Source organism: Caretta caretta, chromosome 8 (assembly GCF_965140235.1).
Source record: "Caretta caretta isolate rCarCar2 chromosome 8, rCarCar1.hap1, whole genome shotgun sequence".
Lineage (NCBI taxonomy): Eukaryota > Metazoa > Chordata > Testudines > Cheloniidae > Caretta > Caretta caretta.
The window spans coordinates 79629023-79650260 of record NC_134213.1 but is presented as its reverse complement, the minus strand read 5'-3'; the positions used below and the strand labels follow the sequence as shown (position 1 = coordinate 79650260).

At 40.2% G+C, this 21238-nt stretch overlaps 1 protein-coding gene across 2 annotated transcripts in view; it reads right to left on the bottom strand.

Moving 5' to 3' along the window:
• The window catches only part of SYDE2 (synapse defective Rho GTPase homolog 2), a 52876-nt gene that overhangs the window by 22224 nt on the left and 9414 nt on the right, over positions 1-21238 (bottom strand). For both annotated transcript variants that reach the window (XM_048859773.2, XM_048859772.2), the window contains 2 exons: positions 3651-4750; positions 12-138 (listed from right to left, as the gene is read on the bottom strand). In XM_048859773.2, coding sequence (XP_048715730.2) covers positions 12-138; positions 3651-4750 — 1227 coding nt within the window. The remainder of the gene's footprint in view (positions 1-11; positions 139-3650; positions 4751-21238) is intronic.

The following is a 21238-nucleotide window of genomic DNA, read 5'->3' as shown; positions in this document are numbered from 1 at the left end:
AAGTGCATTACCTGTTATCACATTAATATCTGGGTATTGGTTTTCACAGAGAGTAACAGCCTTGCTATCCCTCTCAAACGCCTCTCGAAGCTCTTTCTTGACTGCTGCTGAACCACATAATCGGTACAGGCCTACAACCTAGAAGTGAAATCATGGCCACACTGTGACATATTACCCATTACAGAGCACTAAGTAGTGCTGCTCAGATAACTGGCATGAAAAGAATGAGATGTTTTACAATGTCTTCAGTTAAGGATCAAAAAATGCTCACACCCAAAAACTTACTTAAGTAAAAAATGAAAGCATATGGCAAAATCTTTTGACATCAAACAGCAACATGTTATCAATAGTGTACAATGTCCACAGTCTGGCTTATAATAGTAAATAAATAATAATGTTCTCTACAATAGTGAAACTCAGTCTCTTATCAGTTTGTTTCTATGGATGCAGCTGATGTCCACAGCCACACATATTGAACTAATATGTCTTTGACAGAAAGTGATTTTTATTAAGGTATTGATTTATCATTGAGTCACTCAGGAAGAGCACAAAAAGGCTTCCATATACCCACAACAGATGCTAGTAATGTTCTGTTTAAGAGTAAATGTTTTAATAAACTCTACCCAACAAAAATGTTTTTAGTGTTAAATATTAGTGTAAAGCAAACAACCCACTCCCCAAAAGACTATTCATTTTTACATTCCCCCTTCTCCCGCTGCCCACACACACAAACCCTTTTTATTGACAAGGAATGGGAACAATATCTTAATCAACTTCACTAATTTTTTATAATAATTTGTAACGGAGCACTAGAACAATAAGCTGTAATACAAAATGGAGAAAAATTATGAAGTCTTTGCATTAATCTAAGTGCTCTTTGCTGCTCACTTTCTAGTGGCTTCTTTAAAAAAGACAACAACTTCCACACTCATCTTCTTCTGTTGCGATACACAAACTAGAATTCTGATCGCATTTACTCTTGATGAGCACTGATGAGTGGGTATAATCTCAATGAATAATGCAAAGTAGGTTGCAGTTTCACCTGCAACCCTCTTACCACTCTGCTTGTTCAGCTCACCGCTTTTGTGCTAGCATAACCGTTTAATTCTTCTTTCAGTTTAAGCAGAAAATAAGCTGAATTAGAAAGTCTGTCTTGGACTTTGTAAGGTAATTCTACAGATATTAGTCTATTGATGATTAATAGGACCGTCAGTAAACAAGCTTCATACCTGTGAAACATGGCCACGGATCATGCACATTAAGAAACAAGTATATGCTGTAAATCAATTTACAAAGAAATTATTTTGATTTTATTTTGTTAAGTGAGTAATTGAGTATTGACACACTTGTTTTCACAGCAGTTAACTATATCATTACCAATATTTAAATTATATTTGATATCATATCCACTGGGGTATCAAGAGACAACAGATCTACTCTAGCATCAGGTAACCAAGAAACAAATTTGAGAAGCGTTAAGATATTATGCCAACATGTACATTGTTTCAAGTTACATCAACACTTTTATACAAACCAGGAGGTTATACTTCCTAAAGTAATCCAACACATTCAGGCACATAGGAACGGTATCTGTACATGATTATCATGCATTGAAGAGTGTATGGTGCATATACTTCTACACGCTCTAACTTGATACAGTTATTATTATTATTTTAAAAACAACTTTGTATTTTGGTAACCCCCATTCTCCATACACTTCTCAAACATTAAAGAACTAAACCTAAAACCACCTCTAAGAGTGAGAGAGTTATTTTGATCCCTATTTTGCTGACTGGTAAACTGACTAGTTTGTCTAAGGCTACACAGTGAGTCATGAGCAGAGCAGAGACTAGAATCCAGGAGTCCTATGTTATATATGACGGCTTATAGAAAGGGGCATTTGTTTGACCATAAGCTAATGGTCAAATAAGTTACCTGGATCCAAGGCCCACCGATGTAAATGAAGAGTTAAGAAATGAAGGCAATGGATGTTACATCCATATAACTGAAAGCAGAAATCAGCAATGTATTATGCAGATATCAGACAAACACTCAAACTATTAGCCATAAGGTTTCACTATCACAGCTTGTTAAATCATCCAGACACCAGTGACATTAGCAGAAACACAAACTTACATCCTGTGTAGTTGAGTAAGAAATCCAAAAAGTTTCATGTATAGATAGTCAAATGTGAAATTAACAGGCACAGTACATTTAATGTTCTCAGTCTTGTTTGTGCAGGTTGAAAAATTACATTTCATGCTTAGAAGCACCAGGCACCTAAAGACAATTCAGATCCCAATTGTTCAATGATCAGTGATGTCTTGATTGCCCGATATAATCTGCATGACTAGGTGCTAACAAGCAAGTGCTGCGCTAAAATGGGAGTCTCATGATCAAAGTCAAAAATGGGAGTGGTGAAACCATTTGGCCCAGAACCATTCACCAAAAATGGCACAAATTTTAAAATGTAACAAACCAGGGGGTGTGGCTACTTCTGAATTGCAGGGTTCATCAAACAGAAGGGCACACCTTGAATGAAAGTGTGTCAGAGGCTCCCAGGCCACACACATGTTAACGGAGCACTGTGAAAGTTGTTCTGCTAACTTCAATTAAATTGGCCACAGGAGATGTCTGCCATGAGAACTGTGCACCTTCCTTATTTTAGAATTTTTTTCCACTGTCTACAATTGGAAGTGTTACTGGAAGATGAAGATATCATGCTCCTTTTAACACATCTTTCAACCACTGGACTTATCAACCATAAACTATACAAGATGAACAAAAGACACTGCTCGACACTACTAGATTGCAGAGTTTATCTTACAATTTTGGGGTCCCCCCGTGAAGGCAGGAAGACAGAAGTGGGAAAGAAAGAAAAAGAAAGGGGGGGTCGGGGGGGGTGGAGGAAGACAAAGAGTTCTGTTTTCTTTTTGTCTGACTGCCAGAGGGGTAGATCAGACTTGGCCCAAGAATATTTTAGTCTGTTTGGGGGCTGCCTAAGCAGTAGCTTGTGCTTAAAGGCAGACGTGTTATGCATAGCAGCATAAATAAAGGAAAGGCTAAGGGACAAATCAGAGTTGATCTTTCACATTTTGGCTTGTGAATGCATTTGCTAAACTGAAGTTTTGCCAAGATGATAGCAAATAGCTTTATTTTAGATGGCACAATGCCTGAATTGTGGGTGTTTAGGAATTTTACATTATATCTTTTCAACACGCATGCAGCAGAAATGGTCTTATGGAATGAGCCATTGGCTCGAAGTTAGGAAGTAGGGAATCCTAACCCCAATGCTGCCTTAACTGAGGAGTTACTCCAAGTGCCACAATCTATAGTTTTATTTATGTTTCCATTGTCCGAACACACCACTGGCATTAAGTACAGGCCTCCCTTATGAAGAAACTGAAAACGCTGGGTTCACCCAGCCTCACTGTTCCTCACCACGTTACAATAAACAAGGGGAAAAACTTGCACACTGACAGCAATAAAGTGATGAGACCAATAAGAGGATAAGCAAAGGAAAAAAAGACACACTGTGGGAAACATACTTACTGTATTCCCTTGCTCGCTGCTCAAATTCTACACATAACAGTGCAAAAAGAAATTCAGCCACATGGTATAGGAGAATTTGTTTAAAGAGTTTACAGTACCTGGCAGCCTCTCTTTTCAATCTCCACAATACATTTCCGCATCAGAAGCGGTACCATCAAGCCCACATTTTCCTTCTCAACAACTTTTCGAGCATCTACTCCAAATATCACTGGCTCTCGATCTGCAACTAGACCATTAAGAGAATTCTCCCATTGTTCTATGAGAGTCAGTTTGACATAAATAAGCCCTCTGGGCTCCAGTTTGACAGCCAGCTGATGCGCCTTTGTCACTCGAAAAAGAGTGGGGAGAACCACTGTTCCATGACAGCAAACACGATTTTTCCGTGGGGTAGGCTCCCAGCTGAAGACCACTAGTTTTAAGTGCTGGGCATTTTCAATTTCTATGTTGAAAGTGTGGTCCATATCTAAAAAAGTCGTTCTGCATGTAAGCAAGGCTGTTCTTGCTTTGTTTACCGAATCTACCTGAATTGCACAAAAGACATCTTTTGAGTCCATCCGTGGTGGTTTCAAATCTTCAGCACCATAGAAGTGAATACTCATGAGTCCAGATATGTATTGGGAACATTTGGGTTGATCAGAAAAGCTGTAATGTCTAAAAGCATCAATGTCTATTTCAGTTTTATTGTTGTTACTTGGAAGAGTCTCTTTTCCTTTCCCAAACCTGCTTACAGAACTGTGTTTACCCGATTTTGCTATAAGTTCAGGAGAGTCTCCATCACTGAGATAACCACCTTTACTGGAGGATTTGGAACTCCCAGTGCTTTTCTTTTTGTAGCCGTGTTGTGATGATACACTACTGTCAAGATGGTACCGACTTATAACATTCCTGCTAGCAGCTGTTGTTGCATTTCCAGAAGATGGCAAAGATGTGGTATGGCTTGTATCCTGACAGTCACCTTTCAGCAAGGAAGTAAGATTATCTGAATTATTAGAGCTTGAGGTTCCTTTGATGCTCAGCTTCCTGCTGAGTTCTGGCAATTTTTTCATTTTCATTGAAAGTTTTCTCACAGTTCTAGGAGATTTTATCTTGTCAGGGAAAGGCCAATTAATTGATCCTCCTTTTTTCAAAGGATTAGGACTTGGAGGAGAAATTTCTGTCGCTCCAGCCTCAGCCTTATTTGCAGGTACAATTCCAGATCCTTTAAAAGAAAAAAACAAAACAAAATAGGAATGCGTTTTTAAAGCTGCCCATTAACAGCAGTTAGCAGCAACAATAATTTGTGAACTATGGAAGAAGTTAGTTTGTCAGTACTCAAATATGGGATCTACTCAGACAAATATTGTGCATCACTTAGACAAACATAAGCATGTCTGCACTTTGCTGACTTTTTCAGCCAAAAGTTGGCAGAGGACAGTCAGAAGCTTGAATCTTCCCGTTCTATTGAGGCTTTGCCTAACAAAATGGAATTGATGCAAACTACATATAAACAATTCACCCATCGCACCTACCTGTGTAGTACTCCATCTGTTGGTATAATGTGTCCTCACACAAGCGGACCTAACTGCTTCACCAGGGTACAGATGCCAGGTAGCCATGAGTTTAGATGGGAAGAGTATGGAACACTACAGAGACTCTCTCCTCTGAATACTGCCACTGCCCTTAGACTACGCAGGAGAGCATACAGCCTGCAGTGTTCTGCAATTAAGGACTACAGAGGAATCCTGTGCATGCATCTTTCTTCTTATTCTCATAAGAACCCTGCCTCTGTCACGGCAGCTCAGAACCCTGTTCCGTTGTCTCCCCCTCCCTCTCAGTATCGGAACACTATTCCACTACAGGCAAATGGTCTTAAGTACACCTTTCTCCCACCACACCTTGGCAGCTACCCTGTTCCCCTCACTCTGCAATGACAAGGAGGAGATTTAATGCACATAAGAACAGCCACACTGGGTCAGACCAATGGTCCATTTAGCCCAGTATTCTTTCTTCCAACAATGGCCAGTGCCAGGTGGCTCCAGTGGGAATTAAGAGAACAGGGGATTGAGTAATCCATCTGGTCACCCACTCCCAACTTCTGGCAAACAGAGGTGAGGGACTCTCAGAGCATGGCATTGCATCCCTGAACATCTGGGCTAATAGCCAGTGATAGACCTATCCTCCATGAACTTATCTAGTTCTTTTTTGAACCCTGTTACAGTTTTGGTCTTCATAAGATCCCTAGCAAAGAGTTCCACAGATTGACTGTGCATTTTGTAAAGAAGTACTTCCTTTTTTGTTTTAAACCTGCTGCCTATTAATTTAATTGAGTGCCCCCTAGTTCTTGTGTTATGTGAAGGCATAAATCATATTTCCTTATTCACTTTCTCCACACCAGTCAAGATTTTATAGACCTCTATCATATCCTCTCTTAGTGTTCCATTATCCAAGCTAAAAAGTCCCAGTCTTTTTAATCTTTCCTCCTACAGAAGCTGTTCCATACCCCTAATCATTTTTGTTGCCCTTCTCTGTACCTTTTCCAATTCCATAATCTTTATTCAGATTGGGGAACCAGATCTGCACTCAGTATTCAACATGTGGGCATACCATGGATTTATATAGAAGCATTATGATATTCTTTTTCATATTTCTCCCTTCCTTAATGGTTCCCAACATTATGTAAGCTTTTTTGACTGCTGCTGCACATTGAGTTTATGTTTTCAGAGAACTATCCACAATGATCCCAAGATCTCTTTCTTGAGTGGTAACAGTTAATTTAGACCCCATCATTTTGTATGTATAGTTGGGATTATGTTTTTCAGTGTCCATTACTTAGCTTTTATCAACATTGAATATTATCTGCCATTTTGTTGCCTTGTCACCCAATTTAGTGAGATTCCTTTGTAACTCTTGACAGTTAGCTTTGGATTTAACTATCTGGAATAATTCTGTATCATCTGCAAATTTTGCCACCTCACTGTTTACTCCCATTTCCAGATCCTTTAAGAATATGTTGAACAGCACTGGTCCCAGTACCAACCCCTGAGGGACGCTACTATTTACCTCTTTTTATTCTGAAAATTGACCATTTATTCCTACTCTTTGTTTCCTATCTGTTAACCAGTTACTGATCGAGGAGGGGACCTTCCCTCTTATCCCATGACTGCTAACTTTGATTAAGAGCCTTTGGTGAGGGACCATGTCAAAGGCTGTCTGAAAGTCCTAGTACACTATATCCACTGGATCACTCTTGTCCACGTTAGTTGACACTCAAAGAATTCTAAGATTGGTGAGGCATGATTTCCCTTTACAAAAGCCATGTTGACTCTTCCCCAGCAAATGATGTTCACCTATGTCACTGGTAATTCTGTTTTTTACCACAGTTTCAACCACTTTGCCTGGTACTGAAGTTGGGCTTACCGGCCTGAAATTGCCAGGATCACCTCTGGAGCTTTTTTAAAAAATTGGTGTCACATCAGCTTCTGTACCAGATAACTGGAGGATAGCTCATTTAAATGATAGGTTACATACCACAGTTAGTAGTTCTGCAATTTTCATATTTGAGCACCTTCAGAAATCTTGGATGAATACCATCTGGTCCTGGTGACTTATTACAGTTTAATTTATCAATTTGTCCAAAACCTCCTCTAATGACACCTCCATCTGGGACAGTTCCTCAGATCTGTCACCTAAAAAGAATGGCTCATGCAAAGATTTCATTTAGTTTCTCCACAACAGCCTTGTCTTCTTTGAGTGCTCATTTAGCACCTCGATCACTGATTGTTTAGCAGACCTCCTGCTTCTGATGTACTTAAACATTTTTTTGCTGTTAGTTTTTGAGTCTTTGGATAGTTGCTCTTCAAATTCTTTTTTGGCCTGCCTAATTATACTTTTGCATTTGACTTGCAAGAGTTTATACTCCTTTCTATTTTCTTCAGTAGGATTTAACATTCAATTTTTAAAGGATGCCTTTTTGCCTCTATTCGCTTCTTTTACTTCGTTGTTTAGCCATGATGGCACTTTTTTGGTCCTATTACTATGTTTTTTAATATGGGATATACATTTAATTTGAGACTCTATTGGGGTGTTTTTAAAAAGTTTACATGTAGCTTGCAGGCATTTCACTTTTGAGACTGTACCGTTTAATTTCTGTTTAACTAGCTTCCTCATATTTGTGCAGTCCCCCTTTCTGAAGTTAACTACTACTTTGGTGGGCTTCTTTTGTGTTCCCCGCGCCCCAGGGATGTTTAATTTAATTATATTATTGTTGCTATTACCTAGCAACTCAGCTATATTCACCTCTTGGACCAGATCCTGTGCTCCACTTAGGACTAAAATCAAGAATTGCCTTTCCTCTTGCGGGTTCCAGGACTAACGGCACCAAGATGCAGTCATTTATGGTGTCACGAAACCTTATCTCTGCATCCCCTTCTGAGGTGACATGTATCCAGTCAATATGGGGACAGTTGAAATCTCCCATTATTATTGGGTTTACTATTTTTACAGCCTCTCAGGTTTCATTCCTCCCAAGAGTCCCAAATTGTCCTGCCTTTTAGCTGCCAAAAACACTTTCCTCTTTCTTGGCACAAAGCTCCCAAAACAGGCTTGGAAGTTAGCCAGTTCCCAGGTGACCTTCACCTGTGAAATAGCTAGTTTTCCAAGGCTTAAACAAGTCACACCAACTCACACTGTTGAAGAATAAAAGACTTCCATCACGTTAACAGTGGAAGGAGGCTGATAATGAACGCTAGCAGGCATACACCAGAAAGGTGTCATGTAATTTTCTGTGCTGAGTGCACACATTTGCGCACAAGCTCTTCGCCCTGTGACAGAAATCAGGACATTCAAGGGAACTCCAGACTCAAAGACAGTGGATCTGATTTTCTTCTCATTTCCACCAGTGTCAACCAGGAGTAATCCCACTGAAGCTAACAGAGTTACATCAGGGTAAAATTAGGGCACACATTAGAGGGGAACTGGGCCCAGTAATTCCAAGCTGATCAGTAGGAGTGAGATCATAGTGCTTATTGACAGTCTCTTCATTTTGAGTCATCTTTTTCTCCCTTCTGATATTTATGTTCCTCCTTGGTAGCAGTTACTACCATATTCATTCTGCAGTTTGGACAACATAGCTGTCACCACCGAGAATTTAAGACTACTTCACAAAAGATCACTAGCTATGGGCAACCAGAAAGACTGTACAAAGTGCACCTTCCTCCCATCCCATCACAACAGGAACAGGTCAGAATACTAAAAAAAAAAAAAAAATAAAAAAAAATAAAAAAAATCCCCAAACTTCTATTTTCTACAACCACAAAAACAGGAAAGTTTTGATTCTCAATTTTGGTAATAAAATGCATGCTGATCCATATAAAATTAGATGTTACATAGCTTCTGTGCATACTGAACCTCTTTAATATACTTACTTTTCTAGTTGGCATATTGGTCATAACCATTGACAAAACTTCAAGCATAAATTACAAACCTTTGCTAATACAGGACTGGGAGAATCTGCAAATCCGCAAGCGTTGCTTACGAAGGATACTCAGTACGTCACACTGTCACATTTAATAAGATGTCTGCACCTATTAGATTTTTAAAATGCTTTTAGCTTTAATTCATAGCATTTCACATAAGCAAATGACTGTACAGTCATTAATTGATCTTCACAATTCCCCTTGGCTAACCTGATTTAGTTTTAATCATTTACAAGGTTAGTTTACTTTATGCACTTCACTCAGCTTGAACTGTGAAATCATATAAGCTAACTTCACTATTTTATTAAAACCTTATTTTTAATTTGTTTTTGCAGATGTTACAAAAATCTAACTTTTGGGGACTAACTTGAGTATCATTTTGATAATTTTTACAGATACAATTTCTTTTTTTGTTTGTTTTTTTTACAAAAAGGTTCCTGATAGTAAAAAAAAAAAAAAAAAAAAAAAATCCAGTTGTGAAAAATAGTGCACAAGATCTGTTTTCCGGCAGAATACATGAAATTTCTTGTTTCCTCAGTTGCTGTGTCCCATCAAAGTAGTTTCCTTACAGGAAAAGGACTTTTTCTAGCACGCCTGCTGTGTTCTTCTGGCAAGCAGCTAGTAAGAAATGTGGCGTTTGATAAAACTGGACAAAGCCTTCCCTTGTACTGCAAATCACAGCACAGTCCCACTGGTGGGCTGGCCTGAAGCCTTCTATAGTAATCAGTACCATGCTTTAGCCTGCTAACATTAATCTTCCCTTCCTGTCAGAAGTCTCTGGCATCGGCTTAGAAAAGCAAGCCAACGTATTAAACTTCGCTCAGTTTCATTAGAACTGAAGAGTCAATCTAACGTTCTGACTTTCATGTGTCCAACTTCTGCTGTATTCAGCACTGAACAGTTAAAATGAAATATGTGGCTGAGTGAAACTTTAACAGTCAACTATTATGCAGGCCAGTATTTCAACGAGTATTAAGCCACATGTTTTTCCAGTAAAGCCAGAAAGTTGCTAAGGTATGCACGTGATTTTCAAAACAGTGTACTAAACAGCTTTTTACAATCTGCAAAATGTAACCTTACTATAGTCTAAATCTAACAAATTTTTACTCTGCAATACAGTTCTCTCAATATGGCTTTCATATAATATTGCTAAAGGAAATAAACTGCTTTTGGTTACCTATAGTATGACAAATCATAGAATGTTGTTGTGTGAACCCAATCCTAATTTCCTACTACCACCCAATCAGAATCTTATGATCATGTCTGTTACACTTGAAAAATATTCGGCAGGAAGGATGGCAGGAGGAAATGATATCTACAAGGCACCTGCTGTTTAAATGACTACCAAAGCATCACCACGAAAAAAACAAAATGCTTTGTCATTTACTGCCCGACACATCAGACTACAAAAGTTCAAACTTACGGAAAAAAAACCAATTAAGTTAAAATAATGAAATTGAAAGCCATTACTTACATTTTCCACAAAAATCAGCTTTATACACTTTTTTTTTGGCTTTATAAGCATGTGGGAGAGAAAAAAAGATGTTTTTTGCAGAACAACTCAATTCAGAGATTTATAGTTTTATATTAGATGGGTTGCAAGTTTTCCTGGAAGGACACTATATTGAACAAAAACAACTTGGCATTGTACATGATTACCTCAGTGAGTCATTTACTGAGTCTGATTAACAAAGCAAATTTTTAGGTTTGTGCAATAATGCAATTGAATGAAGTTATAAAGTCTTTTTCATAACTGAAAAGAGGCAAGTAGCCAATGGCAATTGCAGTACTTCATAAATTCAGATACTTTTCATCTCAGCTTTTTATTCAGAATCAGTGTCCATCCAGTCCTGCAGGTTAGTCCTAATGAAATTAACATCTACATAAGGGAATAAGTTAACTCACTTTAACCTGGAGAAGAGAGCTCTTCTCCAGGTTCTGGAAGCTCGAAAGCTTTTCTCTTTCACCAACAGAAGCTGGTCCAATAAAAGATATTACCTCAGCCACCTTGTCTTTCTATATAAATCTCTGTCAAACTGATTGCCAACAAGTTATTTTATTTTAAAGGCATAATATTTGATTGCCCTGACTTACATGTAAGTTTTCCCTCCATTTTCAGAAGTTTTAAAGGTTTAACATTTGCTTTAATATTTACCAGAAAACATTGTAATTTTTTATAAGGAATGAGTTAAGGTGAATGGATAACTGGCCAACAGTCTGTTACAATTTTAAAACAAACATCCAAGTATGTAACTCCAACGAAAACCTGAAACTACTACTGAACTAAAACTGCTGTTCCGTACAACCTTTTCCTATAGTTTTCCAGGAATACTTATCTTAGCAGGCATGATACATATCATTCTGGAAACATCTGTTTCAGTTCATGTAAAGCTTTGTGGTACAAACACTGCAGTTAAAACCATACCATTCTGTTTTTTTTTTTTTTTTAAAAAAAGACATCTTTTCAGGGGCTTCTAACATATTTTTCCTTTACATCTAGATTTCTCTTGCTTTTTCTCAGCCCACTGATGAACTTTGGAATGTTTATAAGCAAACCAAAACAAAAACATCCACATACAACTCTGGTGCAAGATATCCAAGCTAGGGGGGGAAAAAAACCCACACAGTATCCTTTTAAGTCATAAGTCACACAAAAAAGCTGGGCCAGATCCTCTACTCTTGTAAGTGGCATAGCTCCACTGAAGTTAATAGGACTGCACTGATTTACACAAGCTGAAGATTTGGCCCATTAAGTCTTTTTGTGCTCAGACAGCTCCAAACCTGTTTCGCTGTAAAAAAGTAGAATTATAAACAGTCTGTAATGAAGAATGTGTGCTTCCCCAAATTTACACAACATTGGTTAAGAAATAAGAAAATTATCATTTCCACCCACTTTGGCAAAACGAAAAGGAGACCAAAGGGAAAAACACCCAAATCCCATTATTTTTTTTAAAAGGAAGTGATCCTTAAATATTTGCAAATAAATGGAAAATTATTCCTTCTTTACACCTAGGGACTAAATTCCGCCCCTCCCTCCCCCCCCCATGACAACTACCATTTTTCGATCAGATCTAGCTAAAAGTTCTGGGCTCACTTCCTGCTGAAGACCCAAAGTGTGGGAGTAGAGAGGTTGTTACAGGTTTAAAAATCTCCACCTGCTGCTTTTATTAAGAGTTAAAAACCTTTCCTGAAAGAGAGGAGACATGGTGGTCTGATAGCAACAAGGCTGTGATAAACCCTTCCACTCAGCAATCCTAGCTACCCGCTGCCCCAATAGACTAAGAGGGAATTATTTTAAGTAGCCCATAATTAAAGAGGTGATGACTAGAGCCTCCAGAGGCACATAATGCAAGTAAACCAGCTGAACTGCCTGCTCTTCCATTACAATAATGATTTTGCTGAGCACCATGCAGCTTAAGTAATATTTCACTAGAGGAAGAAACAGTTGTATAATCGCGATTTAACTCACTAGCCAAACTTGAACATTCAAAATCTACAAAACTAGGATGAGTTTGCTGCCTATTTTTCATATGTTAATGCTTCTCCAGCTCTGATACACCAGTCTGGAACATCTGGATCAGTCACTTTCCTCATATAAGTTATAAGCACGCCCTTTTGACCCCACCCTGTCTCATGACAGACCCAGTTCTTGTTGTTCCTTTCACAGTGCAAGACACAAAAGCAGTTCCTGCTCCTTTGTGACAGCCAGGTCATAAAAAGAGTTATTTTGCACAAATCACAATCCAAAAAATCTATAGCTACTTCAATCTGAGCTGCTGGGTCTATTTGCCTCTTCTGCCTGTAAGGCTGAGCTGTCAAGTGATGCCTCACATACACATATGACTGGGCCCTCAACCTTCAGAAGCTCTGACAAACCTGCTTCAAGTACACAGAAGAGATAGGAAGTCCTCTTCCATCTGTAATTTATTGGAAGGAGGTTAACACTTTCTTCACAAGTCACTTGCAGGTTTAAACTAGTGCATATGTGAATTCTCTGTAATTTAAAGTCTTTAAACCATCATTTTAGGACTTCAGTAACTCAGCTGGAGGTTAGGGGTCTATTACAGGAGTGGGTGGGTGAGGTTCTGTGGCCTGCAAGGTGCAGGAGATCAGACTAGATGATCATGATGGTCCCTTCTGATCTTGAAGTCCAGCTTCCTCTGTTCTGCCTAATTTGGCTTCTCTCCTTTTGTTCTAGCACCACCCAAGTAAAAGAGGACCGTATACAGTCCCATTTCAACTACCTTAATTATCAGGGAGCTCTGGGGACAGAGTGAAGCTTATCACATCAAGATTGATGGTGTCCTAGCAATAAAGAGCACTAGGACCTTTCTACAGCATCCCAGGCTATCCTGATATTACAGTCACTACCCACAACCCTACCCACTAGGATTTTACATTGAGTCAGCTATCTTGGTATAAACACATACCCTTTAAAAAAAAAAAAAAGAGTGAAGATGTTGCCAAAGTCATAATCAGTGACTGACCCAGAAGTTTCACCATACTGTTATAACATAGACGGAGAATAGGAAAACGTATCTGTGCCTTACCTGAAAATTTAATTTCTTAGAGTAATGAGGCCCACATGACATTGGATCTCCACTGTATGCAGCCTTGGAGCCAGACCAAAACCTACCAAATCAGTGGCAGGCTAGGTGAGGCTCCTCCTCTGCCAGTTGAGAGACTTCCATAGCCCTAGGCAAACTAACAAAATGCATGGTAAGGAAAATTAAGCATTCAGACTAAACACGACAATTCATTGTATAAGAAGCTGAGTGCCAATGAATAATCCCATCTCTTTCCCCAATTAACAGCCAAAGGGGGGATGGATCTGTGGACCTCATTGCTCCAAAAAAGGAGATTTTCAGATAAGGGATACATTTTCCTATTCTTATTCGTAATGAGGTCCACAGATCCATGACATTGGAATTTGCATAGCAGAGTCCACTATGTGCGTGTATGTGGGGACTTTATACAGTCATATACAGATGGAAAAGGGGGTAACCCTTTCTTAATAGTTACTTGGATACTACAGTGAGGAGCACCCATGTACTGAAGGCAGCATCAGATAATGATAGCATGTCCAGCGTGTAGAATTTGGAGAAGGTGTGAACAGATGACCAGGTGGCTGCTTTCCTCTTTTGCTTGTAGGAAATCTTTCTGCCCATGAAGCTGCCTCAGCTTTTCTGCTATTAGAAGTTGGAGTAACCTTTTTTTTTTAAATATATATTATATTTAGGGCCCTACCAAATTCACAGTCCATTTTGGTTAATTTCACAGTCATAGGATTTTTAATAATCATAAATTTCAGAAACTGTGGGGTTTCCACCCCAAATGGGATTGGGGAGGAGGGGGAAGGTTGCAAGCCTACTGTGGGAGGAGGGGTCATGGTATTACCACCCTTACTTCTGTGCTGCCGCCTTCAGAGCTGGGCAGCTGCTGGCTTGGCACTGAGCTCTGAAGGCAGCGCCACTGCCAGCAGCCGTGCAGAAGAGGTAAGGGTGGCCACACCATAACATGCCACATTCACTTCTGCACGGCTTCTAGCAGCGGCGCTGCCTTCAGTGCTGGGCTCTTGCCAGCAGTTGCCACTTTCCGGCCGCCCAACTCTGTGAAAATTGGTCTCTCCTACAATAGCCAGATTTCACGGGGGAGATCAGATTTTTTACGGCCATGAATTTGGTTGGGCCCTAATTATAATTATATTATATACACACACTTTTATGCTTCTGACTTACAATATCTTAGCCACTTGGAAATGGAAGATTTTGAAGCCTTCATACCCTTTGACACTGGATAATAAAGCACATAAAGCATTTGTCCTTCTGACCTAAGATGTACAATGAACAGAGACTTTGAGAGCTCTGCAGACATCCAAAGTATGCAACAGTTTCTCTGTGGAAGGTGTTGGAGCTAGACAGAAGGATGGAAAGACAATTTCCTATGCTCTATGGAACCTGGGGTTAATCTCCAACATTAAAACGTGGTTGATTCTTCGTACCACTTTCTTTATAGAAAGTGCAGTGGTGACATTCCAGGAAAAGAGGTCCCAACTCAGACAGTTTGCAAACTAACATGATGGCTATCAAAAAGGCCGTGTTAGAAAGCAATTAAGACACGTTCACAACTGATTGCGAACACAGCCCTCTGTGGAGATAGAGGTGGTTAGGGACTATTTAGAAAAGCTGGACGTGCACAAGTCATGGGGCCGGACGAGTTGCATCCGAGAGTGCTGAAGGAATTGGCGGCTGTGATTGCAGAGCCATTGGCCATTATCTTTGAAAACTCGTGGCGAACCGGGGAAGTCCCGGATGACTGGAAAAAGGCTAATGTAGTGCCAATCTTTAAAAAAGGGAAGAAGGAGGATCCTGGGAACTACAGGCCAGTCAGCCTCACCTCAGTCCCTGGAAAAATCATGGAGCAGGTCCTCAAAGAATCAATCCTGATGCACTTGCATGAGAGAAAAGTGATCAGGAACAGCCAGCATGGATTCACCAAGGGAAGGTCATGCCTGACTAATCTAATCGCCTTTTATGATGAGATTACTGGTTCTGTGGATGAAGGGAAAGCAGTGGATGTACTGTTTCTTGACTTTAGCAAAGCTTTTGACACGGTCTCCCACAGTATTCTTGTCAGCAAGTTAAGGAAGTATGGGCTGGATGAATGCACTATAAGGTGGGTAGAAAGCTGGCTAGATTGTCGGGCTCAACGGGTAGTGATCAATGGCTCCATGTCTAGTTGGCAGCCGGTATCAAGTGGAATGCCCCAAGGGTCGGTCCTGGGGCCGGTTTTGTTCAATATCTTCATAAATGATCTGGAGGATGGTGTGGATTGCATTCTCAGCAAATTTGCGGATGATACTAAACTGGGAGGAGTGGTAGATACGCTGGAGGGGAGGGATAGGATACAGAAGGACCTAGACAAATTGGAGGATTGGGCCAAAAGAAATCTGATGAGGTTCAATAAGGATAAGTGCAGGGTCCTGCACTTAGGATGGAAGAATCCAATGCACCGCTACAGACTAGGGAGCGAATGGCTAGGCAGCAGTTCTGCGGAAAAGGACCTAGGGGTGACAGTGGACGAGAAGCTGGATATGAGTCAGCAGTGTGCCCTTGTTGCCAAGAAGGCCAATGGCATTTTGGGATGTATAAGTAGGGGCATAGCGAGCAGATCGAGGGACGTGATCATTCCCCTCTATTCGACATTGGTGAGGCCTCATCTGGAGTACTGTGTCCAGTTTTGGGCCCCACACTACAAGAAGGATGTGGATAAATTGGAGAGAGTCCAGCGAAGGGCAACAAAAATGATTAGGGGTCTAGAACACATGACTTATGAGGAGAGGCTGAGGGAGCTGGGATTGTTTAGCCTGCAGAAGAGAAGAATGAGGGGGGATTTGATAGCTGCTTTCAACTACCTGAAAGGGGGTTCCAAAGAGGATGGCTCTAGACTGTTCTCAATGGTAGCAGATGACAGAACGAGGAGTAATGGTCTCAAGTTGCAGTGGGGGAGGTTTAGATTGGATATTAGGAAAAACTTTTTCACTAAGAGGGTGGTGAAACACTGGAATGCGTTACCTAGGGAGGTGGTAGAATCTCCTTCCTTAGAGGTTTTTAAGGTCAGGCTTGACAAAGCCCTGGCTGGGATGATTTAACTGGGAATTGGTCCTGCTTCGAGCAGGGGGTTGGACTAGATGACCTTCAGGGGTCCCTTCCAACCCTGATATTCTATTATTCTATGATTCAAATGGATGACCTGTCATGGCACTGAGAACCAGATAAGAGCCCACAAAAGAACTCTCTGTACTTCAGGAGGAAGAAAAGATACTGCTCCAAACAAACAAAAACTCACCACACCCACACCATACTGGACATCTGGATAAAAGGAAATCTACTACTTGTCTGCCCCACTAAGGATGCTAGTCAAAGCAGCTACCTGACCTCTATGACCTAGACTGAGTCCATCTTGAAGAAATTCAAGAATCTGCTGATGTGTGGGTGAGACCCCTGCTCTGGTACCAATGGTAAACCAGGCCCTAGAATACGGTGAGTAAGTAGATTTATTAATGAATCTACAAGTATGGCTATTAGCTCTCTGACTAACCTTGTTGGCTTAAGAGGGTCTGTTCAAGAACCAGGCAGCTAGGCTCAGACTGTCTGGATTCTGATGCATGACTGACCCTTTTAGTATCATATCCCTTCTGGATGGATAGCAGATGGGAGCTCTTTGTATTTTGTCAAGTAGGTCAGAGAACTGAGGCCTCCTTGACCAGAATGGGGACAGCAGAATTACCAGAGCTTCAGCTTCTTGACTGATCTTCTGTAGCATTCTGGCGAAGGAGAGGAAAGGCACGTAAGAGTCTGTTTTGCCAATCTTTGTGACAAGACATCCGTTGCCTTAGCTTTGTGATGCTGCCAGCAGGAAAAAACATAAACCTTGTGATTCAGGTGGGAGGCAAACAGAGCCCTTGCTGGGAGACCAAATTCTTTAACCAGTAGATGGAACACCTCTCGGTGTAGTTCCCACTTGGGACTGTCTAGTTTTGGCCTGCTGAGCCAGTTGACCGTAACTTTCAATCTTCCCTTGGACATAAAGAGAGAACTGACTGAAGGCTCTCTTTTGCCCAAGTCATCAGGAGGTGAGCTTCTCTCAGAGGGACTGTACAACTCATTGTCCTTTTCTGCTGAAATAAGACATGGCTGAGGTTTTGCCTGTCATGATCAGCATAAGAGTAGAGCCCGGATATGGGAGCAGAGCCTCAAGACCATATCAGATTGCCCTGAGCCCTTGCCAGTTTATACTGTGCTTACTTTCTTGTTTGGGCTAGATCCTTGAACAGTCCTTGATCCTGTGTGATAATTTTGTCCCTCCAGGCTTGCATCTATGGCAGTAACTGTCCTGACTACTTTGCCTATTGAAAGCTTGCTTTGAATCTGCTCAGTCTTCATGGAGAAAGATACTTTTACTGAGGGGTGGATAAGAAATAATGGAGGGAGGGATAAGAGAAATCTCTATAGTGGCCCAATGTGAGCACAGGCCCACTTGAGAGGGGCCTGAGTCTCCACAGCACAGGCACAGATCTCCCAGCAGGCACTCAATCAGCAGTGAGGTGCAGGAGACCGTGTCTGGCTTTCCCTCTCTTCTTAGCCTTCTCTGCCACGCTGCACTCTGCTTGGGTGAAGAGAAGGGATGGACTATGGGGAGAAAGGGAATCCCCTCTGCCAACAAAGGCAGATGGTGACAGCCTGGAGATTTAAAGCCATTTTTTAAACTGCTCTGCAGCAGGGAGGCACTGAAGCAGCAGACAAAAATATGGCAGTTTCTCAAAGGTGGCAGGATAGGTGTGGTTCCAATGACAGACAGGTTTGGCCTGCCTCCAAAGCTGCATAGACAGAGGCCCAATGTCATGGATCTGTGTCCCTCATTACAAATAAGAAATACCATTTACAGGTAGCTATTCTAATTTCTTTTAGACGAAGACCCCACACCACAGCTCTAATTATACTAGTACATTAAAAACCACCACCAAAAATAGTACATAAATCTTCCAAAGTCACAAGTCACAATTCTGTGATGCAAACCATTATAAAGAGGTGTCATTTTTCAACATTTTGCAGGTTATACCAGCACTGACTAAACTGTACAGTTAGGGTTCATTTTTATACAATTCTATATTTTGACATTTGAATTTTGTATATACTAATGTTTATAAAAAATGTACTTTTCAGTTTGCACACCATATCTACTTCTCCTTGACTGCAGGCCAAAAAAGCACACTTTTTATTTGCAACCACTAAAACTTGTGTCTTACAGATCCAGATCAGCTCACACTATCACCAATTTTTTCTAATTTAGAATCTAGTTTACTTTTAAAAGGGATTACTTTATCATAAAGAATTAAAAGTACTTTTATAAGAATTTTATATTTGCAATTTTGCTTTGGGACAAATACTAAATATTTGGATTTACTTATATTATATCTATTTCTATTTCTCAGTAACTTAAAATATTAAGCATGGCCAGGACTATAAATTAAGGAAATTAACTTGCAAATCCTTATTCACATGAGTAGTACATAAGTGAGTAATCCTACTAATTCTGGAACTACTTGTATGAGCGAGAACTAAAAGCAAACAAGAATCTGCAGGATTAGTCCCCAAGACACTAGTACAGTATTTAAAGAAAAAGCCTATTCAGTATACTGTTTGGAAGGACTGCTGAGAAGTAATTAAATCCCAACTTTTATGTTTTACTGAAGAACAGTTTTCAAAACCATAGTAGTGTTTTCAAGAAATTAAAAACAAAATAATTGGTATCTCTGCTTTAAAAAAAAAAAAAAAGACAAAAACAATATCTCATTAATAAAAAGAACACCCTAACCATAAAAAAAACCACACTAAAACCCAATTATGTTATTAGGAACACAGATAAAAGCATTGTTTTTGTATTTAACCGACACTAGTACCCTTTGCTCAGACTTCTTCCTTGCTAGTAAAAGCAGACGTGCTAAACAATCATGGGGCATTTGACAAGAGTTACTGCTTGATGTATTTGAGTCGATGAAGATATAGACATTTATCTACTGCATAGCAATTGTTTGTGTAATTCAGACTCTGTACTAATACAAATAAAGTTAAATTGGACGTGCTGCCCTTCATGTAGTAATTTTGTCTGGATGAGCCGTCATTTTAAATTTGACTGAAAATAACTGTAGACACCTTAACTGGATTAAAAGCAGCACTAACTACTCCTCCACAATAAAGCCAATTACTTAACAGCAGGGACCCACTTCATCATCAATTAATCCAGTCAATGTGATCACTATTCAATGCACACACAAGAGAGCTGCTTTAAAATAGTTTAATTAACTCAATACAGAGTAAACTTCACAGGAGAAATCCATAATCAATTTTCCCAGACTTCATTACAGACATAGATTCAAAGCGCAAATTAATCTGACGGGATATAACTTTGATTCTCCAACATGAAAAACTGTAGTCAGTTTTGCCTAATACATAAAGGGGTTTAGTCCTTCAAAAGGAGCAAGTGACCCATATTAATGTTCCTGAGCATCACATACGTATTGAGAGATTAATCTCTTAAATGGATCAAACACAGTTTGTAGGACTAGTACACACTGGTCTACTTATTCTGTCACATTTTGCAACCAAATGCAATAGGACCAGTTATTTAATACAGACTACAAAGCAAGATATTTTTAACTTGAATGGAAATTCTAGACCGTCACATATACTTTGCAGCTTACACACACACACTCCTACCTCTGCTACATTTCCAAACAAAAGCACAGAATGTGGGTTCCTAGATGTGACAGTACATTATGGCACAAATGGCTGGTTATAGAGGGTAAAATCTGTATGTGACCTAAGGAGCAACAGGATGAGTTTCAGAGCCAGAGCTCCAGCTCCAGGGAATGTCTACACTGCTATTTTTAGTGTTGTAGCACAAGCCCCAGCCTGTAGACCATGACTCTGAATCTTGCTGACACAGCCTTTTTTTTTGGGGGGGGGGGGGGGGGAGAAGGAGCGGAGGACGGGACAGTATAGACATACCCTCGGTGACGGTCTCCTAAATCCCATTTTCAACAGTGACTTAGGCACTTGGGACTTGGGCAAAATAACTTCGTACACAGACTTTTTATCTGCAAAGTTTTTACCAAAAAACAGTAATTAATATTCACAATATGGATATTAATATGCCCATTTTATATAGGGAAACTGAGGATGACAAATTAAGTGACTTGTCCAAGGGGACAAAGTTCAACAGACTTTGGCGGGAAGGATAGCACAGCGCTTTGAGCATTGCCTGCTAAACCTAGGGTTGTGAGTTCAATCCTTGAGGGGACCACTTAGGGATCTGGGGCAAAAATTGGGGATTGGTCCTGCTTTGAGCAGGGGGTTGGACTAGATGACTTCCTGAGGTCCCTTCCAACTCTGATATTCTATGATTCTATGAACCAGATCTGGAATTAGAACTCGGGAGTATCTTGTCTCCCATTCCTGTGCTCAGATAACATCTCTCTCTCACTCAGTAGGATACTACAAGTCAAGGTCAGCAAGTTGCTTGACCCTGTCAATGAGAAGTTATTCCTTTTTAGGGGCTGACACCAACCTCAATATATATTCAGCTGAAACAATAATTAAAACTGGAGTATAACACACTTAAGGTATGTCTACACTGCAAGAAAAGATCTGCAGTTAGCCTAGGTCAGTTAA